The following is a 25,391-nucleotide window of genomic DNA, read 5'->3' as shown; positions in this document are numbered from 1 at the left end:
TCTAGCACTTGTTTATGTTTTTCTTTTTCAGCTCCATCGATTTTGTAGATGATTAACCATAATTCCATTGTTTAATGAAGGTTTTTTTTACTCAAAATAAACATATCTGTTCATTCAAATTAATAGAGTACATTGATGTAATATAAATTCAAAGTCGCTGAACTAAGGGTGAAATAATATCTGTTAAGGAGTGTGTTACGTACCCTTCAAATACTTTATTAAAAAAACTTCTAATAAAGAATAATAATTTAAATGTGAAATAAATACAAGGCCTTTAACTTGGATATAAGATAATAGATGGAACAAAATAATCCACTAATTCATTATTTTATGAATTTTTTTTTTGTGAAGCAAATAAATAATTGGTTTATAATCAGCCCAAAAATAGTTTTGTAACTAGGTCCAAACAATTTTTTTCATTAAACCCCAAATATTCTTTCTACACCACCCAAATAAGATTTACTAAATGGTAGTAGATAAATTGGATGAATAATGAATTGGTGGATGAGATTGCCACTCCTATTTACCTATAATTAAATACTCTTAAAAATCACAAATACACATTTGAAAAGTCTTCAAATTAGTAAGATGAAGAACAACTCTGACATAACATTTCCTCTAGTATAATAAAAACTGATGAGCTCATCCACGCAAACACCACATAGCACATTCCAACTTTTTCACTACAAAAAAGTGAGCTAGTTCCAAAAGAATGACTAGTGTGAATCCAACATGACCTAAAAATGGAATAGAAAATTACCTTTGATCATCATCAACTTTGTAATGGTCCACGTCCATCTTTTAGGTGTTCAATAATAGAGGAGGGAATATTTTAAAAGAGAGTAAAAAAGAAAATTTTGACAACAAAAAAAAGAGTTAAAATTATTCATTCTATTTCACAATAAAGATTCATTTGAATTTTTCTCTCTTCAAATTAAGTGTCCTTTTAAAATATCAAGATACTTATTGTGAAGTGGAAGAAGTACACTTTTTTTTATACACTAAATTCTAAGCTATTATGAATAAAATCAACTTCTTCATTCATTTTCTTGATTTCATTACATTCACCAATCTATTTATTGGTCTATCCTAGTAAATAAGACAATGACCCATCAAATTAATTCTATCTAAATTCTTTATAAAACATGACTCTTGACTTCTTAATTAACCTAAATCCCGTTGAGGCCCAAAAGGCGCCTCAACCTGCTCAACGATCAAGGAAGTCTTGCCTTCTGTAACGGGCGACACCGGAATGATTGACATTTATTGTCAATCATGACTCTTCAACCGTTTTCCGACAGTCATTAATGATGAAGACGTCGAATCCATCCTTTCATTAATGTCTTGACTCCGCGCCGTATACTATATAAGCCTTCTCATGCAGAAGACACATATACATTCTACTATCTCTTAAAACATTTACTTCACACTTTTACTAACTTGAGCATCAAAACACCTGGAGGTATAAAACTCTTCTCCACTCATCGGAACCGAAGAAAGACACCACTAGACTAGTTCGATTCTCATCAAGGTAAGATGAACAACCGAATTTGAAATGGAAATATTATATGGGTCATGCTAAACAGTGCCCCCGGGGCACTTGTTAAGTATATCTAAAAAGGAAATAAAAAATAAAATTTATATTGAAAAGACAACTTTTTGTACTTTTGAGGCACTGAATGCACACATTTCGAGACAAAATTTCTATTTTAATATGCTTAACCAGTGCCCCGGAGGCACTGTTTAGCATTTTCCATATTATATTATTCATTAATCAAATGTTCATAACTATTATATATCATAAGCTACAAAATCACTTAAAGGAACTAAATTCATATGTAGGTATTTAGTCGGATTCCTTTATGACAACTGTATTGCACAACAAGACCAAACTTCTTTTTTCTTTCTTTGATGAAAGGATCTTTATAATTAGGGGTGTACATGAGTTGGACAAATTCGGTCGACCCGGTCAAACCCACTCAATCCAATCCAAAAAAGTGGGTTGGGTCGGGTAAGTGGGTGAATATGGATTTCAAAAATGAAAAACCCATTAAAAAAGTCGGGTTTCGGGTAAAACCGGATCCAACCCAAAAAACCCACTAACCCACTAGTGCTATGTTTTTTGAAACTTTTTTTATGAAAATACTAAAGATTTTTTCATTTGATTATTAAATATTTTTATATTGAAAATGAGTTATACTATTTTTTAGGAAAATAAAAAAGATTGAATAATTTTTATGAACAAATATGATAATTTTTCGCATTATTTTTTTTTAAATTTTTAAAAATTGAATAATTTTCATAAACAAATATAGTGATTCATGGTTTAGTCATTTGATATTAAAAAAAGCAAAAAAATCATTTGAATAACACGCTATCCAACCCGAAAATTAGTAGATTTACACACAAAAAAATGGGTGATTATTTTTTATAGTGAAAAAAAGTTTCCCTATTTTTCAAGAAAATACATTGATTGAGTTATTTTTTATGAAAAAATATGATGATTCAACATTTAGATATTTAATATAAAAAAAAATAGAAAAATAATTTGGGTAACCTACAACCCAACCCAATCCAACCCGGAAATTAGTGAATTTACCCAACCCGGCCCAATGTTATAACGGGTGGTTATTTTACTAAACCCAACCAAGAGTACCATATGTGGTTTGGATTTTGGTTTTGGCGAAACCTAACCCAATCCGACCCACGTACACCCCTATTTATAATGAGCAATAGTGGCAAATGCATTAAAGTGTATATATATAGATGCTTTTTCAAGGTTCAAGTATCAAAACTTTCAATTATGCTTTTGATTTCAACCTTCCTCTTTGCAGTTTGGGGGTACAATTTATTCGTGTGCGACTCAATTAGGGAACAATATTTTTGACAAAAGTTGGGGTACAATTTTTGGAGGAGTAGGGTTTATATATATCATGAGAGACATATCTCGAGAAATTCATATATGAATCCCTGATAGTCGATACCATGCACAATTATTTCATTTCTTAAATAATAAACAATCCACATCCACTCAATGTTTATACAACATATGTCTAGGAGTATAAACGGATTAGAAAACGAACCGACGATCCAAACCAATCCAAATAACAAAAAGTTGACTTCTATGATTCGAATACAAGATCCAACCAAACCAAACCAATTAAAAATCGACGTCGTTACTAATTGAAGATACAGACACAATCACCAGATATTATATATACAAGGCGTGCAATCATTCACAATTTTTCCATGAAATTTGATTAGCTGCATTTAGCATTTTCTTTTTTAAAGCAACCAAATCCACTTTTGAAATAATTAAAAAAAAAAATAAAATGTTTGTATCCATGTTTCACAGCACCACGTCACCTCTCCTCATTTCCAACTCAACATGTCTGTTAATTATTGGACAATGAGACCAAGTTTGTTTAATTTTTAAAAAAAGGAATACAAATTGCAAAATAAAAAGCAGTGGTGCGACAATTACATATTGATAAATTAGGAGACATAAAAACTAATTAACATGTGAATTTTCTCTTGTATTTTTTTTCGATTTTATATTTATATTTAATATATTTGTCAATAAAAAAAATTAAACTACTCATTCCGTAACAAACTACTACCTCTGTATCTAAATATAAAATCTTCTTAAATTTTATTTGTTCTTTTTTATAAGACCCCTTTCAAATTTGTAACTATTGATTATTTTTTTTACTATACACACATAATTAGGTTATATCTTTCTTTAATGAAAAATGCTAACGAGTGTCCCAGATGCAATCTTTAAGCATCTTAAATAAAAAGTTTTTATGAAAATATGTGACGTCATCAACGTCTTGGAAATTGAAATGTTTCACTTTTTAGAATAATAATTTCTTTAAATTAAATACTGAAAAAGTACACCGGGACACTCGTTAACAACATCATTCTTTAATCATAATGAAAGTTGTTCTAAAAAGCAAACTTAATTATAGAACCATACTCAAATCTATTTGAAAGACCACACACACGCTTGTCATACAACAACACTTTGTCCTAGCCAAGACACACATTGCACTTGAAGTGACCATGAAGAGGAGGGACACCGTCACACCAATGAGTGGATGGGAAAAAACGTAACCTGGTTTTTTCTCTTTTTACCACACAAAAGATGTATCATATATAAAATAAGCAGAAAATGCATAAGAGATACTCTATCCTAAGGCGTAGGAGAAGTACATATAATATTCTACTTAAAACAAGCAAAACAAAATAAAAACACCTATATCCAATCCTCCTATAATGTGCAATATACCAAATGCCAAAAATTACCGAAGTATATATATACAGTCTATAATATAATGTTGTTGACACACCATTCATAGAATTAATCTCATGTAGAGAGTGGGTTTGATTTCAAGGTACAACATCTTATTTGCACAATACTAAAACTATCGATTGTCACCATTATACCATTCAATTCCAAAGTGTAGTTATGCTTATTCCAAATGCTCAAAGTTATTAGAGTGCTTAAACACGGTTGAGAATAAGATAGGTCAAGCTAGGTTTTGCTAAGTCTGAGTTTAGCTTGTCAAAATTTGAAAGTCTGAGTCTGATCTGTGGCCTGTCACAAGCTTATTTTTTAGGCCTTAGTTTGACCTTTAGAAAGTCTGACATGACATGCTATAGTGTGTTATTTTTTGTTTTCACCAGCAGTATCCGGCTAATTGGACCACCTAATCTGATTCAGGGAACAGTTGCCACAGTAGCTGTCAAGAGTAGTTGATTGAAGTTGAGAAAGAAATAATAAAAATAAAAGTGTATGCATTTTGTATTACTTTTTTCTAATACTTAATATAGAAAAATCTTATATTTTAAACTTATGAATCACTGATATATCTATCCATTTTGTAAACTAAATATATCAATCAATTTTGCCGCCTTAATCCTTAATATAATTTTTTGGCAAAATTACACTGCAGATCCTTTATTTTATTTTTTTGTAACATTTTAGTCCTTTATATATTTTTTTTAACATTTTGGTCCTTTATCTTTTTTATTTGTAACACTTTAGTTCTTTTTTTTGTAACACTTTGGTCCTTATCTTATTTATTTATAAAAAAGAAAGGACCTAAATGTTACAAATAAAAAATAATAAAGGACCATAGTGTTACAAAAAAAAGATAAAGGACCAAAGTGTTACAAAAAAAAGATAAAGGACCAAAGTATTACAAAAAAATAAGATAAAGGACCTGCAGTGTAATTTTGCCTAATTTTTTTCTTTTCTTTAAATTCTTTAAAAAATTAATATATTTTATTTATAATATAGACTAAATACATTAATATTTTTCAATTAATTTAAATTTCTTTTCTAATTACTATTACTCCATCCGTCCCAAAATATAAGAGCTAGTGCACATAGGCTAACGCAAAATTTTGATCACTAATTTCTTTAATTATCTATTAGTAAACATTATAAAAACTTTATATTTTAAAAATACACATCAAAACAAATCAAACAAAATCGTATATGCTAATATTTATATCTATGTATTATTAAAAAAATATAATCAAAGCAAAATAAATGAATAGTATCATTTAATCAAAATAATTCTTATATTTTGGGACGGAAGGAGGATAATCTAAAGGTTGAGGAAGTGATCATACAAAAAGGATTTATAAATAAAAAAAGTATATATTGCCAACCGAACTAGTTAGAGGGTGGCCACAATGATTAACAAATGAATAAAATATGAAATGGTTATTATTGGTATCGGTATTCGCACTCCCACTGTTACTAAATTCCAAGATCCACAACAGCCATTCATTCACCCAATAAATTTTCAACAACTGTTATGACTACCCGTTGGCAGAAACATCGCATATACTTCCTTCGTCCCAAAATATCAGTAAAAATGAGTTAACAAAAGTTAATATATCTGGACTAAATTTTAAATCAAATACATAAACTTTTGTTGACTAGTTTTTACTTATATTTTGGGATGGAGGGATTATTATGCAGAAGTCACGGTTTGAAATATGTACACTCTATTTATTCACTTTTAAGGTGAATTTTCTAATCACTAATTTACTTGACAGAAAAAAAGTGCATTAGAATATTAAGTAATTTTTTTTATAGAAAATAATAAATTTATTATTTGACAAATATTTGACTTGTGTTTTCATGACATTTTTTTTATAAGTTTTATAAACAATGTTTTTTAAGTTAGCATGATCTTTTTTTTGTTACAAAGTTAGCATGATCTAATGTGTACGCTTTGATTCACAAAACAATAAATAGTATACAAAATAGGAAACAAATAATATTATAGACCAGATACATTAATTTTTTAATGTATCTAAAAAATAAACTTTTACTTATATTAAGGACTAGATGGAGTATAAGATTAGACAGAGCTATGACGAAGAGAGATAAAAAGTTAACATTTTTATATTAGAAAATAAAAAGATTATTTTATTATTTTTGATAATATGGTTTTTGAACAAAATGTTATCTCGTAATTTAGTTAAAGACAAATTTTTTGTTTATATCTAGTTCGAAGACCAATTTTTAAATCAAATAAAATACAAAAATTTGTTCAGTTTGGTCTTCAATTTTTTAGCACAACAAGCAGACCTAGTATAACATACTTCCTTCTATCACTATTATAAGAATTCTTTCGGTCATTAAGAAATTAAGAAAATTAGTTGAGTGTATTTATTTTCTAGATTTTATATGAAACATAGTTAAACTTATTAAAATATTCTTGTTATTTGATGAGAAAACTAAGTCAACTATCTGTATTTTTTTTTTTAAATAAGTGGAGTATTTGAGATAAGTCAACTATCTGGATTAAATATTTTTTAATTAAATAAAAGATATATTTGAAATACTAATATTAAATAGTTCGAAAATAAGTCCCGTGAACTTAACTCAGTTGGCAGGAACATTGCATTATATATGTAGGGAGTCAAAGTTCGAATTTTGATCATCCCACTTATCCACCTTAAAAGTGAATTTCTATCCACTAACCTACTTAACTAAAAAAGGAAAAGTTCGAAAATACTTGAATAGACCAAAATTTGGGAAATATATTTTGTTTGCTAGAGAATATAAATGTAAGTTTAATACACTACAAAAATGAAAAATTGAACAAGACAACTCTTATAATGCTATGTTTTATTTAAAATTGTCGACAAAATAGAGGGAAATGAATTAAAATAAATCATAACTCGAAATTGCTAAGTCATACGTTATGATTAGTGTTCGAACTCCGACTCTTTAATTATATGTGTGGAAGTTTATAAAAAATACTGAAATACCTTTTTGTTGCTTTTTTGTGCATCCCTATTGGTTGAACCTCAAATCCATCTCTTTCTTCTCTCTCCCAAGTGAATGTAGGGAGAGAAAAAGAAAGCTTCTTTTCAAACTTATTATTAATCCAGAAAAGTAAAAAGTATCAAATGCCAAATGGGTAGTGGCACTGCCACTGCACTCACAACAACAACAACATTCACAAACAAAAGGTACAACCGTCACCAATTATTCCTCACACACAAAATTTCTTACCAAAAAATCAAAAGGGTTCTATTTTCTTTTTTTTTTTTTTAAGTCAAAATTTCATTTGGGTTTTCTGTTTTTGAGTTTTAGCAATTGTTTTTGTAACTTGCTCTCATCAATTTTGAGCTAAAGTTTGTTTTTTTATCATGGGTTTTTGTTTTCTTTGCTGAATCTGTTATGTTTCTAAGGGTTTGTGTATTGTAGTTGAATTAAGCAAGATTCCATTTTTATTGTTATAGTGTCTTCTTTTGTATATTTAGGATCTAATTCCATCTGGGTTTTCTTTCTCTTCAAGGAATTTGATTGGTTTTGGGTATTTCATGGATGCTATAAGTGAATTGGTGTAGACTTTGTTGGAAAAATGAAGTGAAGTTATTTTTCTTCTTGGTGGTGATTTAGTTGAAGATTGATTAATTAATATAGATACAAATAGTGAAAAAGTTATGGCAGCAGAATCAAATACTGGTTTTCACTATGGTGATATGAATTCATCTTTGAATTGGCATGCAATATCATTTCAATCTGGTGCTGTTAGTAGCTTGCCTGAGATGGTTCCAATGGGAAATTATTTTGGGTTGAATAATGATACTTCTGGTATGATGTATTCGGGGAATTCGAGCATTGTTAATAGTAATTCTCATGTTATAAGTCAACAAGGGAATGCATCTGGCTGTTCTCTTCTTGTTGATTCTGTTCCTGGATTGAAGCATGACGCTGGTTTGGCTGCTGAGTGGTCTGTTGATGAACAGTATAAATTGGAGGAAGGGCTTCTCAAGTAAGTAGTTTTATCTTTGGTTGTTTTCGTTGTTATTGGTTTTAACCTAAGAAGCACAGACACATGACATGATACTGACACTGGTAATAATTTGAAAAAATGGAACAATTGAATGTAACCACATTTGTCGTTCTTATCTTTGGCTATTGTTATTGTTATCATTGGTCGTTGTTATCATTGGTTTTAACCTAAGAAGCACATATACCTGACACGACACTGGTAATGATTTGAGAAAATGGAATAATTGAATGTCGGTGTTGTGTTGTTGTTATCTTTGGTTGTTGTTGTTGTTATCAAATTTGGCATATTTGTATCACATTACTGCTGCATAGTAACTTGGTTTCAGTATAGTACTTAAGCTTTTTCATAAAAACATTTTGACATTAGCTTGGTTTTTGTCGTGCATTAGTTAAAAGAGTGTATGTTAGACAAAATAAAAGGACTTAATGGGAATGAGTAATCGTAATAGCTGTTAGTAAGGTACCAACAAGATAAAAGGAATTATAGGGAATGAGTTATTGTAATAGCTGTTAGTAAAGTACCAACAAGAGTTAGTTAGAAGAGATGAAGTTAGTTACAGAAGGAAAGGATAAATAGGAGTCTTATTTTTTTATTATCTGAAAATGCTATAAATTTATTGAAGTATCTAATCTAGCATAAGTTGTGCGAAGAAAAGACAAGGGACAAGAGTTACACAAAAGTCATGTGGATAAACCACGAGCCGAAATACAAACCAACCCAATCAGACAATTTTAACAAAATACTCTCCCAAGTCCCAACCCTTGATCACCGACCACCATAACCAAGACATTCTAAGGGGTTGTTCCACCATTGGTACAAATCATAATCAAACCCCTTACACTTTGATTTTAGCCACCACCATACCTGAATTTTGAGAAATATGAGTCCGTTACTAGTGAGAATACTGTTTTGTTGTACGTCACATAGTGTGGGAGAGAAAATGCATATCGAATGCCTCAGAGAGTATGTTCTCATTTTGTACTCTGGTTTAGTTCTTGCCCCAATGGCTGGTGCTCAACCATTTCTTTGTGAATAATACAAGTAATTCCTTTCAATTAATCACTATCCTAACACTTGATCATATATTTCACATGTTTTTTTCTCGTCACTTAACTACAACTACAACAGCCACAACCATGGCCATAATGTTACCTAATTACAGTTTCAGTAAATAGTAAAACTGTTTTTATGAACCAAGCCATTGGGCTCAAGTGGTTAATCAGCTCCTCCTAGGGCGAATCATTCGGGAGAACCCAAATTCGACTCCTGGTGAGAACAATTTTTGGCCAGACTTTACTTACCTCGCGACAGAGGGTTAATACCAAAAAAAAAAAAACTGTGTATTTATGACTTCACCACCGATATATTTAAGCAAGATGGTATTATTCGTTAGTAATTTATTTTAATTTTTTGACAAAAAGAGAAAGGAGGAAATGTTTGGCTTAGAGGATGACACAAAATTATGTATAAAAGAAACTCTAGATGCAACTAGGAATGTGAAACAACTCAAGAATGCAGAAAATAGAAGCTGTGAACATAACCTTAATTCATATCCTTAACAGTCCTTCAAAACAAAATAGAAGTTGTGAATATAGTCAAAATTCATATATCTTAGCAGCTTTAGGACCAAGAAGACATTTTTTTCATAACTGTAGGCACTTGTAGTTTTGTTTTTGCATCTTTCTGGTGTTAACTATTTCAAGGCTTTGAGCTTCAACGTCACACCAAGAGATTATGCATCCCTGTTTTTATGTTACTTGTTTTGTATTTTTCAGCTTCTTCAGGATACTTTATCCTTGTGTGGTTTATGTCTTCTAATTTTTTTTTTTTTTATTCAAAAATACAATAGTAGATACCCGCTATGTAGTAGTATTCTCCATTTTGTTTTGCTTTCTCATACTCGAGCCTTAATATAGAGAATGCTTCAAATACAACAATTTAACAGTGTTGACGAATGATGACTCCGAGTCATTTAATTGGGAAATGTTTGAATGTTAGATTATCAGACTTTAAAAGTCTAATTAGGGAAAAAACTATTGTTGTGTATTTTCCTGTTGTTTGCCCTCCATCTTTGTTTATGGAACAATATGCATGCTTTTCTGTTTATAACATTCTTTTCCATTTCCAAATGCAATATTACCTTCTTAATTCTAACATGAAATGCTGCAAACCCTTCTCTTATTATCCATTCTTTTTTGACAATGTGTTATCAATCCTGGATAGGAGAATTAGTGTCCGGTCCGCGTTGGTATTTTGAAACTTTTATATTGTTTGTATAATATATACGTAGACATATAAACTCAACAATTGACGTTTTTAATTGCAAAAGACCTACAATATTCCAAGCAAAAAGCCTTAACCTTTAAATTTTAAGGGCTTTTTAGAAATTTTTTAAGTCATTTTGAGGTGTGGTGCTATAGCAGACGCAACATCCTCTATATGGACGCTATAGTGGCTGCTATGGCTGCTACACTAAACTACCTAGAGCATGTCCTGTAGCGGCCACAGGTCGCTCCGCTATAGGTCTGCTATTGCGCATTATTGACCACACTTTGACATTTGGTTGGTCTTAAGTTTTGGTCTTAAGTTTTTATATTCAACTAGAACTGCTTGGTTCAGATTGGCTACGCTAAGCTTTTTGTCACAGTTGTTCATATGCTCTTGCTGATATGCTCTTCTACTTTTTATAGTTTTCCATTGCATAACCCTTGTTTTCTTTCTTTTTTTCTCCTCCTTCATGGCTAGATACGCTGATGAGCCGAGTATCATGAGGTATGTCAAAATTGCTGCTTCATTGCGTGATAAAACTGTTCGTGATGTTGCTTTGAGGTGTAGGTGGATGACTGTAAGCTCTTGTTCTCTTAACAATCTCTTCAATCTTCATATTTAAACACTGCCGATGACTAGTAGTTTAATACATATGCTATGCACGAGCACCTATTATTTACTAAAAATCCTCTTTGTAAGCGTAGGCTGTTTTCTATAGTTCTAAATTTATATTTAGATAAGCCTAGTAGTTCCATCTCATGATTAAATTTATATATTTTATATGGGGGCTGCTAATTTAGACCCAGTTGGGTCTAAATTAGCAAGGTGCACCTTTTGAGTTGGACAAAAATACCCTTTCTTTTTTTTAAAAAAAAAAAAAAAAAACATATTGGCGCTGTTCCAGTGTCGCGCGCCTACCGCAGGACCACCGTTACAGACCGTTGATTTCCATCAGACGGCCAAGAGATGATCTCATCATGGCTGTCGGATCAATCAGACAGTCCAGATCATCCATCTCCGTGATAAGCCAGCGCGTGCACCACACTAGATCTGCGCCTGGAGAGAGAAAATTTCATTTTAAAAAAGCAGGACACGTGTCAACTGCTGGGTGGTTGGCGTGTTTTTTTTTTCATTTAATACTTTAAACTCAATTATTTCGTTGTAAATTAATTTTTTATTTTTTTATTTTTATACCAAAATTCATAATTTTTTTTTGTCTACAAATAGAGACTTGGTTCGTTTGATTTGGACACAAAAAAAAAAAACTCAATTTTTCACTACCTTTAATTATCTTTATATAATACTGTGAAACCATTTAGCTGGTAGAATGGTTTCACAGTATAACTCTCTGAAACCATTTTACTGGTAGAATGGTTTCAGTGAGTAATTTCTTAATTGTTTGCTTCTGAAACCATTCTGAAACCATTTAGCTGGTACAATGGTTTCAGAGCGTTGTACTTTGAAACCATTTCACTGATAGAATGGTTTCAGGGGAGTTGATTTTTAATTGTTTGCTTCTGAAACCATTTTACTGCTAGAATGGTTTCACAGTATAACTCTCTGAAACCATTCTTCCAGCTAAATGGTTTTAGAAGCAAACAATAGTTTTTAATTACCGTTTTATCTCATTTAATTAACGAAAAATAGTTTCAGGTCTCAAAAAATTTCATAAAATATACCAAAAGTTCCAGAATATTATCTAATATTTTATTAGAAACAAATAAAAACACAATTGGTTTCAGAGTACAAATCTATGAAATTATTATTATTATTTGTTAAATGGTTTTAAATAATCAGCGGAATTTGTGAAAATAATTTCATGATTTGAACTAGGGAGAGTGAGGTACACAAGAGGGTTCTAAATAATTCATAGTACTTTACATAAAATTTTGGAAATTTTTTATGGAATTATAATATTTTTAATTACCTTTTTACTCATTTAATTAACTAAAAATAGTTTCGGGTCTCCAAAAATTTCATACAATATACCCAAATTTCCAGAATATTATCTACTATTTTATTATGAAAACATAAAAAAAAAATAGAGCCTCCCTGAGGCCGCACGCGCCCCCACGCGCCGCCGGTGAGAGTGGGCGTGGGCGACGCGCACTGTTCATCGTCCCTCCCACCCGTTTTATGCAGAAACGGGTCGTGCGACCCGGTTTTTGACCCGGTTCGATCTCCCTCAATACTCAACGAAACTCGACGTTCCTTATATGGATTTTGATCGTTTTTCAATTTTACAAAGGTTTCCGGTATTAGTTTTTGAAATCGGCGTTCGATTCGCACGTAAAATGAGGTCGAAATTTGGAAGAAATTTAAAAAATGTAATAGTTGTTCTATTGTTTCAAAAAAAAAAAAAGGGTATTTTTATGATGCAAATTACATACATGCCCCAGTTGCTCTATTGTTTCAAAAAAAAAAAATGGGTATTTTTGTCCAACTCAAAAGGTGCATCTTGCTAACTTAGACCTAACTAGGGTCTAAGTTAGAAAACCCCTTTAATTAAATAGAACAAATTAACTTACCTTACCTCTTTTCCCCATTCAAAAGTGAAAAATACTATGTTCTGCACAAATTTCTCTCAAGGAAAAATGTTATGCGACCAACATTATGCTCATGCATCAAATATAAAGCTTGGATATTTATGTAAATTGCACCTCAACATATGCATATAAGTGTTAAACTTAAAGAATGTTAGACTCATGGAAGTATTGATCTGAAAACTGTATATTCTCCTCTAGGAGAAGTCTCATATAAATACAATGTAATTACATTTGAATCAGCCCAATAAATCTGTAGCTGTCATATCTACATTTATTATACAATATATACTAATTAATAGTAGTTACTATTGTCAAAATAACAGTTACAAATGCATAGCATTTGAATTTGCCATTAAGACATTCAACCTATTGACATCCCCCCTCAAATTGATGCTGGTAAATTAACTAGCATCAATTTGCTAACCAAAAAATTGTGTCGCTGACGTGTCAATGATTTAGTAAAGATGTCAGCTGTCTGATCTGATGTGGAGACATGTGGTAGATTGATGATTCTGCGATCATAGGCTTCTCGGATAGAGTGACAATCAACCTCGATGTGCTTTGTTCGTTCATGATAAACTGGATTTGCTGCAATTTGTATAGCACTAGTATTGTCAGCATGCAATGAAGTTGGTTGTGCTTGAGAGAATCCAAGTTCTGTTAGAAGACCGCGCAACCATACTATTTCAGAACAAGCAGCAGACATTGCACGATATTCTGCTTCAGTGGATGACTTTGAAACTGAATCTTGTTTCTTACACTTCCAGGAAATAGCAGCATTTCCTAGGAACATACACCAGCCAGTAGTAGACTTCCTTGTGTCTGGACAACCAGCCCAATCAGCATCACTATATGCTTGAAGTCGGAGTGTCGAATCATTAGGAAAAAACAAACCACGTCTTGAAGTGCCAAGGAGGTACTTAATGATACGCTGCACTGCTGAAAAATGTAAATGTCGTGGTGCTTGCATGAACCTACTTACAGTGTGCACAGCGAAAGAAATATCTGGGCGGGTAATTGTTACATAAATGAGACTACCAACCAACTTGCGATAAAGAGTTGGATCATCAAGAAGTTCACCTTCATCTCGACGATATTTAACATTAACTTCCATGGGAGTGTCAACAGTTTTTGAATCTGTGAGTCCAGCAAGTTGCACAAGATCCTTAATATACTTTTGTTGATTTAAAAAAATGCCTTCAGATTGATAATGTACCTCCAAACCCAAGAAGTAAGTAAGGCGGCCCAACTCTTTCATGTGAAAAGATGAATGCAACAATTCTCTAATTTTAGAGATGCCCTCTTGATCAGAACCCGTCACCACTATATCGTCCACATAAACCAGAAGCACCACAATGCCTTTAGGAGTCCTTTGTAGGAAAAGTGATGGATCATATTGACTTTGAATGAATGAAAAACCAAGTAGTGTGGATCGGAACTTTTCAAACCATACTCTTGGTGCCTGTTTCAAACCATATAAAGAGCGTTTTAATTTGCAAACAGTATTAGAGGAAGATGTGGGCATACCATTGGGAAGTTTGATGTAAACTTCTTCCTTAAGATCACCGTGTAGGAATGCATTTTTCACATCCATTTGATGTAGTGGCCAAGACTGGGATGCAGCAAGAGCAAGAATAGTGCGCACACTAGTCATCTTGGCGACCGGGGCAAAAGTCTCGTCATAGTCTAGTCCATATTCTTGCTTATTTCCAAGAACTACAAGACGAGCCTTGTAACGATCTATTGATCCATCTGGACGCAGCTTTATTGAAAACACAAATTTGCTACCCAAAGGTTTAACATACGGAGGACAAGGCACTATGTCCCATGTCTGATTTTCTTCCAAGGCCAGAAGTTCATTTTCAATAGCGGTTTGCCAACAAACATGCTCCATTGCCTGTTTATAAGAAGAAGGAATAGAAACACTAGATAATGTTGCTGTCAAGGATAAGGGATTAGAGAAACCATACTTTTCTGGGGGCTTACGAATGCGTGAGCTGCGTCGTAAAAGTTCAAGTTCTGGTTCTGGTTCTTGTATTGGATCAGCAGTCAAGGAACTATCTTGAGGGGGCCCGTGGAATTCAGCTGGTTGATTTTGAGTGACAACACGTCGTCTTTGGTAGGTCAAAAGGGGCTTAGAGGATGACTGACTTATAATAGAGTTAGAAAAAAATGGTAAAACAGAAACCGTAGAAGGAGTGTCATGATGTGTTGCAAAAAAATATTTATTTTCCTGAAAAATTACATTTCTAGACACCCGAATTCGACGATTATTAGGATCATAACATAAAAAGCCCTTTTGATGAGAAGAATATCCAAGAAAAGCACATTCAACAGATTGTGCACTGAGTTTGGTGCGTTCTTGTGGAGGAAGATGGACATAACACACACAACCGAAGACACGGAGAGTTGAGTAATCTGGCGGCTTTTCAAATAACCGACTAAAGGGAGATTCATTATTTAATGACGGGGATGACAAACTGTTTATAAGATGAACTGCAGTAGATAGGGCTTCACACCAGAATCGTGGTGGCACATGAGACTCTAGAAAAAGTGTGCGAACAACATCAAGCAAATGGCGATTTTTTCTTTCAGCTACCCCATTTTGTTGGGGAGTTGAGGGACATGATCTTTGAGATATAATTCCATTAGATTGCAAGAACTCTTGAAAAGAATTTGATGTATATTCTCCCCCATTATCAGAGCGAAGAATTTTGATTTTAGATGAAAATTGGGTTTCAACATAAGCATTAAAAAATTTGAAAGTAGAAAAAACTTCATCTTTTGAGCGCAAAAAATACACCCATGTAAAACGACTATAATCATCAATAAAAGTTACAAAATATTTGTAATTAGCATGAGATATAATCGGTGTCACTCCCCATACATCACTATGGATGATATCAAAAGGTTTTGTTACATTCGGTTGATGTGTTGGAAAAGGAAGGATTTTACTTTTGCCAAGCTTACAAGGAGTGCAATCAAAACGAATAATATCAAGAGACGGAGTGTGTTTATTTCCTAGAAAACCAGATTTTAGCATGTCATGAAGCACATTGAAGTTTGGGTGTCCAAGACGCTTATGCCACAGTTGATAATCAACAGTTGCAGAATTGCACAAAACAGAAGGTAAAGAAAGACTTGGAGACAAATGTAAATTGAGTGGAAAGAGACGTCCGACTTTAGGCCCCTTCGCGATTGTCATCCCTGATTGTTGATCCTGCACAAGACAACCAGATTTTGAGAATTGTACTTTACAATTATTGTCAACTAACTGTCCAACAGAAATGAGATTACTAGTAAGACCAGGAGACACAAAAACATTGTTTAGAGTTGAAGAAATATCACCGGTTGCTGTGATAGGCAATTGATTGCCATCAGCAGTATGTATCTTGAGATTTCCAGAATATTTGGTGATATTATTAAGAAATTGAGTATTATTGGTCATGTGGTTGGAAGCCCCGGAATCAAAGTACCAGGGTGAACATGATTTACCTGAGAATCCCAAAGCAGAGAATGCTGAAATGATCATTTGTTGAACCATTTCAGGGGTCAAAGTCTGGACAGCAGCAGGAGTATTTTGTTGGACAGCAATAGGAATTGATGAATCAACTGAAGTTGCAAAGGCTTTTGCATTGCGCTTCGGTGGCCTTGTTGGACACTCCTTAATAATGTGTCCATCCTTTTTGCAATAATTGCAGAATTTGTTTGGACAGTTAGAGGCATAATGTCCAGAGCGCTTGCAACAAAAACATTGAATAGTGCTCATCTCGTGGTTTCTTGACCTCCCTTGTGCAACATATGCCACTGGAACAGTAGATGCTTTTTGTTCTTCAAGGATGGATTGTGTAAGAAGGCGTTGTTCTTCACGTAACAGGTCATTGAGACACGCATCCAATGAGGGTATTGGGTCTCTATGCATTAGACTAGAGCGCATACCTTCAAAGTCATATCTCAATTTCATAAGAAACTGATCTCGTTTCGTAGTGTCATGAACTGTTTGTACTGCACTTAGTTCACCAGCACTCAAATTTGAATAAACTATATCAGTGTATTCAGCCCAAAGATTCATGAATTGAGAGTAAAAATCAGATATAGAGAGACTATCCTGTTTAAAATTAGCTATGTCATACTCAAGCTGGAATCTACGGGCTGCATTGTTCTGACCGTAGATTTTCTTCAAGTAAGCCCACATTGTTGCTGCAGTCTTGTAAGGGCGAAGGTTTAGAACAATGTTGGGATCAACCGAACTGGTGATCCAGGTCATGACCTGAGCATCTTTAGTTTTCCATTTGGCATGTGCATCCTTATCTTTGTCTTTGTCGGGGGCAGGAGTTGTGTCATCAACATGACCCCACAAATCTTTTCCTTGGACATATAATGAGAACTGGAATTCCCAAGATGAATAGTTTTTGCCATTAAGGCGGACCATGAAAACATCATGTTTCTCTATCGACATTGAATCGAAGAAAATTGAACACGCAAGATGACAATCTGGTTTGAAAAAGGAATAACCAGGAAAGAAATAAAATACCGAGATTCTTGACTAAGAGTGAAAGACACTGCTAAAGAACTCAGACTAGATTTTGGATCGTAACCTAGACTGATACCATGTTAAACTTAAAGAATGTTAGACTCATGGAAGTATTGATCTGAAAACTGTATATTCTCCTCTAGGAGAAGTCTCATATAAATACAATGTAATTACATTTGAATCAGCCCAATAAATCTGTAGCTGTCATATCTACATTTATTATACAATATATACTAATTAATAGTAGTTACTATTGTCAAAATAACAGTTACAAATGCATAGCATTTGAATTTGCCATTAAGACATTCAACCTATTGACAATAAGAACTTAAAATATGTTTAAACTGATTTGCAGAGAAAGCGAAGGAAATCAGAAGACCACATGTTAAAGAAGGCCAACAATAGGAAGGTACATGAAATTTAGGAAGCTAGTGTATGTTATGTTTCTTATAATTTAGTGTTTCATGAAGAGTAAGTCCTGGTCAATCCGAGTAATTTTTCTTCAATAGGTTTTTGAATCTGAAATACATGTTGTTACCATTTTACATCTTAGTTTGATTATATACCTGTGTAAATTTTACATATTAAACAAGTTTTTTACATCTGTTTGCAATTCTGACCAAGCTTGGATTTGTTGCAATAAACAGTTTTTTTTTTTCTTTCCTTTTCTTCTTGTAATCATAGAAGAATAATTAAATGGTAGAGAAAGAGGACGTACAAGGTTTCTTCTTAAAGACGAAACTTTTTTTTTTTTTGACAAACAAAGACGAAACATATTAAACAATACTACATTGAACAAATCTATCTATAAAATCATAAGTAAATATTAATTTAGATGCTGCACATAAAAAATTACAAAGTAAAAAATCGCAATGCTAAAAAATCTATAATTTAGTTCTTACAGAAAATGCTTCTTAGGCATACTATGTATTTATGCTATAAAAATGAGCATTGGTAAGAACTACCAATTCATGTCTAGGATGTTGGTGATTTCGTGCAAGGTCGTGTTAATAACAAAATATGCTTGTCTCAAACCTTGAATAGGGGTCCTCTTTTGATAATATTGAATCAATTAATGTCATTATCTAGAGTTGATTGAAAAACTGCATCCTAAAGTCATTCTTCTTCAGGATAAGCCAGTGGAGTCATCACCAAAGCAGTATTTGCAGCCAGTTGTAACCACATATTCTTGTATACCGCACCATATGGACAGAAGTCAACGGATAGTGTATGATGATGGTAAGTATATCAATTTCTTGTTTCTTGTAGTATAAATTAAATTTTCTATTGGATAGTGCATTTTGTGATCCTTTTTTATTAAAATTACTATTTGATGCTTGCTGAAAGCATGAAAATGAAGGCACGAGATACTGAAATATTAGGAGGCTAGGATCTTATTGCATAATGTACAAAATAATCTGCCTATTGGCAAGTATAGCTACTAAGTTTCATTATTTTAATTACTGTGTTACTCCTGTCTTCAGTTTTTTAGCTTATCATGTACTCCCTCCGTTTCAAAATCAGTGTTGCTTTAGAAAAAAAAAAGTTTGAAAATGAATGTTATTTACATTTTTCAATGTAAGATTAATTATTATTATTTTTCAATTGTGCTCTCTAATTATTATTTTGTACACTATTTTCAAAGCATTATATCCCACTTTGCATTTATAATAGTAGAAAATACACCAATAGTGAATGAGGGTAGTTTAGTAAAAGTGTCATGTGTTTTGACATCATTGCATTTCTTAATTTGTTTGCAAAATCCATAAACGAAACTCATTTTGAAACGGAGGGAGTACTATGCATTCAATTATAAAAAAGCAATGTGATAGAATTGTTGCAGGAGAACCTGCTTGAACACGCTGATTTCTTTCTATTAATATCTGTGTTATCGGGCCACCAGTATTTGGGGTGATTTCTTTCTAATCCCAAGGGTGAGGGGTGTATTTAGATCTCCCATGAGTCATAAACTAAAGATATTCCCAAATTAGTTCTTATATAAGGCTTGGATAATTCATACCTCATGAGCGGGCTTTTGGAGTTGAGTTAGGTAGAATTCAGATTTTAAGACGGTCTCAAAACCTATCCTAGAACTGTTATTAGGTCACTCATAGTCGTCCCAGAGCATGATAGGATGTGTTAAGATCTTTGTTTTTAGGCCATCCACATTTTTCCATGCATTAGATATTCAATCCTAAGCCTGAGGGGTGTGTTAACTATTGAGATCCTACATCGGCTAGATATATGACCAAATTAGTCCTAAATGTAGCTTTTGGGTTGTCTAGTCTAGGTCTAACTCAAATTGTAAGATCCTAAAAAGTATGTGTGATCAGATTGAATATACACCTTTTATGAAGTGGTAGAACTAAGAAAAGTAAGAGAAGAACTTGATTATTTTAGTCCAAGGTGGAAGAAATTATGCAGATTTATTACTAAAAAGAAAGTGGGTTTTGTCAATAATTTTTCCCCGTTTTTATTCTCAGGAGTTTGTGGTCCAATGAAGCGACTATTGGAGCAAAATGCTCAAGCTTTTAGTCAGATCAATTCCAATTTATCAACTTTCAAGGTGATTATCTCAACCTTAATTTTTTATTTGTCTATGTTTGTAAGATCATAAATACTGGTTCCACTGATGATTAATGAACCCTTAGAAAATAAATATAGAAAATCTACTTAATCATTATTGATTAATGATTTAATGGTAAAAAATAAATTAATTTTATGGGACATGGACATGGCTCCTATGCAGGTGTTTTTGTTGATAATTAATTGATGTCGTATATAGGAAAAGAAATTGTCGGATAAAGAAGAATATTAGAGAAATGTTTGCGTATGTAAATGTGTCAATGTAGACTCTTATTTATCTACTCAATAGGATAGATACTATACTTCCCTTGAGCTTGTGAAGGCTCAATTCATATATATATACAAAGTTGGCTATAGTACCAAAGCAATGGGTGAGTCACTTTTACCTAGTTCTCCGAAAATACATTACTGATTCTCTGTCTAATCAATTACTTCATCACACTTTCCTTTATCTAATTTTGTCTCAATCCTAACATGGTATTTAGGGCCTTTTCTCGGGCCTTAACCATTTGAATATGGCTGATTATCCTCAACTCAAGTACATGATCTCCAATCAGTTTCTGGCAACACCAATGCCAACAATCCTCCTACTAGGTATCTGACCACCTCGTACACTGAGTGCCACAAATTCTACTTTTCTAGCACTAGTGAACTTCACTCATGCAGTTTCTTCCAAACTTGACGACAAAACTTCTTGCTGTGTAGATATTAGCAATATCTTCCTTTCAAGAAGATTGACAACTTGACATTGTTAAATATGCCTAAAAACAATGGGAAGTACAAGACCAAATGTTAATTTTCGAGCATCTCTCTCTTTCTGTATCCGTTCTCACAGAAGTTATAGGATGCACACACTCACTCATGGAAAGTGTGGGAGTATCCATAACAAAGAAAGTTACACAGTTTCAAAGATCCAACTTCGAATTAAGGCCATCATTGATTCCTTACTTTCAATCGATCGAGATCTCCTGTGACCATAAGGATGCTGTTCTTGAAGTTCTTTCTGAAGATTATGATTACATGATTCATTTATAACAATGGACATGGCCGGATTAATCGTATCTCTATCGGTATCAGCGACATAACGACACTTCTTCTGGCATAAAAAGATTTGAGAACCATTGTCAGAGTATATCGTCTCTTATGCTTTCTTTGTAAATATTGCATAAGTTGTATCTTCAACGTCAGTCTCAATTTCAAACTGTTGGATCATAATTAGCACAATTTGGACAGCGGTCATGATCGCAGCTTTCAACCTACTTGTCATCTATGTCACAATTCTAGTTATGGTGCTTGCAAATTTGATCATTGGTTTGAATAAAATTTTATGCTTCCACCTCCATCAAATTTCTCTAGTTACTCAGCACCAAACAGTTACCAAGCTCCACGGGAGCTTCAGTTAGCTTAGGACAGCAAGACATGCTCCTTGTAGGTCCTTTGACTCAATTTTGATTTCTAGACACCGTAAGAACTCTCTAGTAAAATCGTGGCATATTGTTATCCACCAACTTCCATATATGTATTCATTTTACTTAAGTCGTCAAACCATATGAAGCTTAGACAACGTAATCGTAACTTTAATAGCAATACAATAACTCAGCCGGGGGTTATTGATAATCTGAATTAGTTAGCAATTTTTAGGTATGGATTTTAAATTGGTTCCTTGAAAACTTTGTATTGTCTGCGTTATGATACTATTTCTTATCTGAATTAGTTTTTAGCCTCTAAGCTTGCAATAATGATCAGTTTCTTTAAATAAACAGTTGCAGGATAACATCGACCTCTTGTGTCAGACACGGCGCAACATTAGTACCATTCTTGATGAGTAAGTGAACATTTTCAACAAGTTCACTTTTAATATCTTCGAAATCTACTCTTTTTTTTAAATAACTGGATTTGATTTCTATTGCCTTTGGCAGCATGAGAGAGATGCCTGGTATAATGAGCCAAATGCTCCCACTTCCCGTGTCGATTGACGAGGACCTGGCATGTAGTATATTACCTAATAAAACTCAGGTAAGTTGCTGGTTAACTAAACTCATTTCATGTATTTCACTGTTCCTTTGTTGAAGTTATACATTAAAGCCTTGTTTGGATTAACAACTCAATTAAACGCTTATAGCTTAAACACTTGTTATATAAGTGCTTATGTATAATCTATATTTATAACAAAATAAAATGAAGTTAAACTGTTTTTATATAAGGTATAGATATTTTGATAAGTTATCCTCAAGAGCTTGTGGAAAAAAGCTGAAAACAACTTATGGACATTTCATAAGCTATTTCCATAAGTTTTTCCAAATAGTCTCACAAGTGTTTATGTTAGTGGTTAAGTTTAACCCGAACAGGCCCTAAATAATTAGAGCTTCTTTTAATAATGCTCTCTTGTAATCTACAAAGCATGGACACTCCTCGGATTAGGCGTGTTCCAGTGTCCGATACGTGTTGGTGTCCAACACTGACACTTATGATTATATTGAATTATGTCATTTTCTCAAATTATTATAGGTGTTGACGTGTCAGTGTTCTTGTCATGTTCTGTGTCCGTGTTCGTGTCTATTATCATGCTTCATATCTTGTAATTCTTAATTTCATGGAAGATGACTTAAACATCCACTATACATTTTCCTATCTAAATCCATACATTTTTATCTCATAAAGTTTTGGTGCTTAAAACGAACATACTTCAGTCCAATTTGTGTTAATTGAAGTTTATAATATATGATATAAAAGTTGATTAGTTTATGTATATTACCAATTGAAGCTAGGAAATTTCTGACTCCTTCAAGATTGCCTACTCAAAGTTGACCAATGTAGAGAGGTTGGCATTTTTCATGTGTAAGTCAATTGTTTTGGTGCTACATGGGATCGAGGAGCCGCATCGTAACCAATATCACACTATCTCAAAACTTTTTGAGAGTTTCTAATTGATCTTTGATCTTACTTTTCTTGTTTGTCTATTTTGTTTGAAGGAATATTTGCACTTCTATTGTATAAATATTTGCAAAAAGTAAAAAACGATAGGAAAGGAACTAGTGTAACAATGGTATGAGCTTATTCACTGGTTTTGGATTATTGGTTATTCTATCATGGCTTAGGAACTGATGTAGATCTTTGATTCTAGTTTGCCATGGTTGATACTAGCTGTTTTGTAATATGTAAATGAAAATCATTATTTACATTATTTCATGGTTGTACATGAAGAGAACAAATTAGTGTCATTTGCAGTCTGTGAAACTAATGGCTTAGGAACTGTTTTGTATTATTTTTTCTTAGAATTTGAGTTTAGGCTTGACTCAATTCCACAAAACTGACTTGTAACGTGAGAACTATTAACAATGCCAGGAATTTTACGAAGGATGCGAAACAGAAGAATTGATAACAGGAATTTTTCAGCAAATGTATTTATCAGTCACAACCTCCTACTCACTTTGTATCCTGCACCACACATTTTTCCATGACTGTGACTGTGAGAGTTGGCCATAAGCCAATGATACCCTGAATTAACCTTAGATCAAGAGGACTCCTCACCAATTATTGGCCTAAATTATCGAAATCAGATCTGCTGTCGACATTTTCACGCATTCAGGGTCATCTGTGACCGTCCAACACTTTAGAGAAAAATAAATTTTACTTTTTATTTTATAATTTAAATCTGAACTGTCCTATCTTGATCGAATGACTATCGATGTCTTGAATGCGTGAATTCATGGAGCTATGACTTTGGGAATCATGATCCCAAAATATCACATGAACTTTCAATGTCAACTGGAATTAAGTAATTAACACTCCATTCAACAAACCTTATTATTGAGTGAAATTATGTAGGTCCCCTCACTGATTTACAAATTTGTGGGGCACTCGTGAGTTTCATGCCATCAAAGAGTGAATGTTGATAAAAGAGTAGTATATTATTGTTAAAATGGAATTTGGATTTAAAGCAGTTTTAAATCCTGCACTTAGATGGGATCACATATTAAAGTGACTTTTTTTTAAGAAACTTTTGATAGTAATAATAATAGACCAAAAAAGAAAATCATATTTAGGAAGATCTATACATTATGGCCATTGAACCTTGACATCTGAACCTTCATTTCGTTCCATAATTTCTCAACATTTAATCTCATATTCTTTAAGCAAGACATTGAGCTCAAGTAGTTAATGAGTTTTCTCAAGGACAAATCGTTTGGAAGAATCTAAGTTCGATTCCTAGTGAAAATAATTTTTGGCCAGACTTTACTTACATTGCAGTCGAACTTTGGATTACTGAAACCCCTTTTCTAAAAATCTTTTACACTAATTTTCAAGTGGATGAGATCGGTCGAGTGGTCTCAGTTGGAGATGGAATTGCACGTGTTTATGGATTGAACGAGATGGGATTGCCAAGAGAGTTAACAAAACAAAAATCTCATATCTTCATTCTTTTTCAAAAAGTTGTCATTGTTATCTTGATAGTACAAATTGATATAGGAACGGATCATTATTTCACTTTCATCAATTGCATAGTCACATGATGGAATATTTATTTGTTGAGAAATAAGACTTTGCATTGCAATCTTGGAGGTATTCTAGGATTTTTGGCTATATCTTTACAAACTTCAAAGGTGAGTTTATGATAATTAAGATATCCACACAATCTTGAACTCTCCTCAATTGCAATTGGATGAGACTGCAATTCATTGGTTTGGAAAATGAGTGATTTTAAGACAATGTTAGAAGTCAAAACCTTATAACAGTTTTTATTCTATAGTTATAAGAATAATATTTACACATGGAAGGCAAAGCTTTCTTACCAACTTGATAGGGAACTTTACCTTAGCTTTAAAATTTTGTTGTGTTCTATGATTGGTTGCTCATGAACATACAATATGACAATGCCACAAAAAGTTATTTAAGAAAGGGGGCAAGTTAGTATTTTAAACCAAATTCTGTTTTTTTAGGCTAGTGGCTAAAAAATCCACCTTAAAAGGTAAATAAGTGGAGTGTCTCGAATTCGAACCCGAGTTCCTGCATATATAGTGTGATATCCCTACCAATTGAACTAAGCTCACGGGGATAAACCAAATTATGTTATATTTAACAAGATATTAATTTCTATGGATTTCATAGTGTAAATTTTTACAC

General features: G+C 32.9%; 1 protein-coding gene across 6 annotated transcripts; it reads left to right on the top strand.

Annotated features, from left to right (window-relative positions):
• Nucleotides 1-7,316: 7,316 nt before the first annotated feature.
• On the top strand, nt 7,317-23,864 carry LOC123912470. 6 transcript variants are annotated; one of them, XM_045963221.1, is made up of 9 exons: nt 7,317-7,503; nt 7,833-8,312; nt 11,073-11,178; nt 18,037-18,090; nt 18,812-18,920; nt 20,165-20,247; nt 22,031-22,092; nt 22,187-22,283; nt 23,613-23,864. In XM_045963221.1, exons 2-9 carry the CDS (start codon nt 7,981-7,983, stop codon nt 23,751-23,753), a joined length of 984 nt encoding a protein of 327 aa, XP_045819177.1. In that variant the 5' UTR covers nt 7,317-7,503; nt 7,833-7,980; the 3' UTR covers nt 23,754-23,864. The 6 variants fall into 6 exon arrangements, with proteins under 6 accessions (XP_045819177.1, XP_045819179.1, XP_045819182.1 ...); XM_045963223.1 differs by having other exon boundaries at nt 11,079-11,178; nt 23,613-23,822; XM_045963226.1 differs by lacking the exon at nt 23,613-23,864 and adding an exon at nt 23,032-23,488 and having other exon boundaries at nt 7,321-7,503; nt 7,798-8,312; nt 11,079-11,178.
• The last annotated feature ends 1,527 nt before the right edge of the window (nt 23,865-25,391 follow it).

Source organism: Trifolium pratense, linkage group LG1 (assembly GCF_020283565.1).
Source record: "Trifolium pratense cultivar HEN17-A07 linkage group LG1, ARS_RC_1.1, whole genome shotgun sequence".
NCBI lineage: Eukaryota > Viridiplantae > Streptophyta > Magnoliopsida > Fabales > Fabaceae > Trifolium > Trifolium pratense.
The sequence above is the reverse complement of the archived record's forward strand: the minus strand, read 5'-3'. Positions and strand labels throughout refer to the sequence as shown.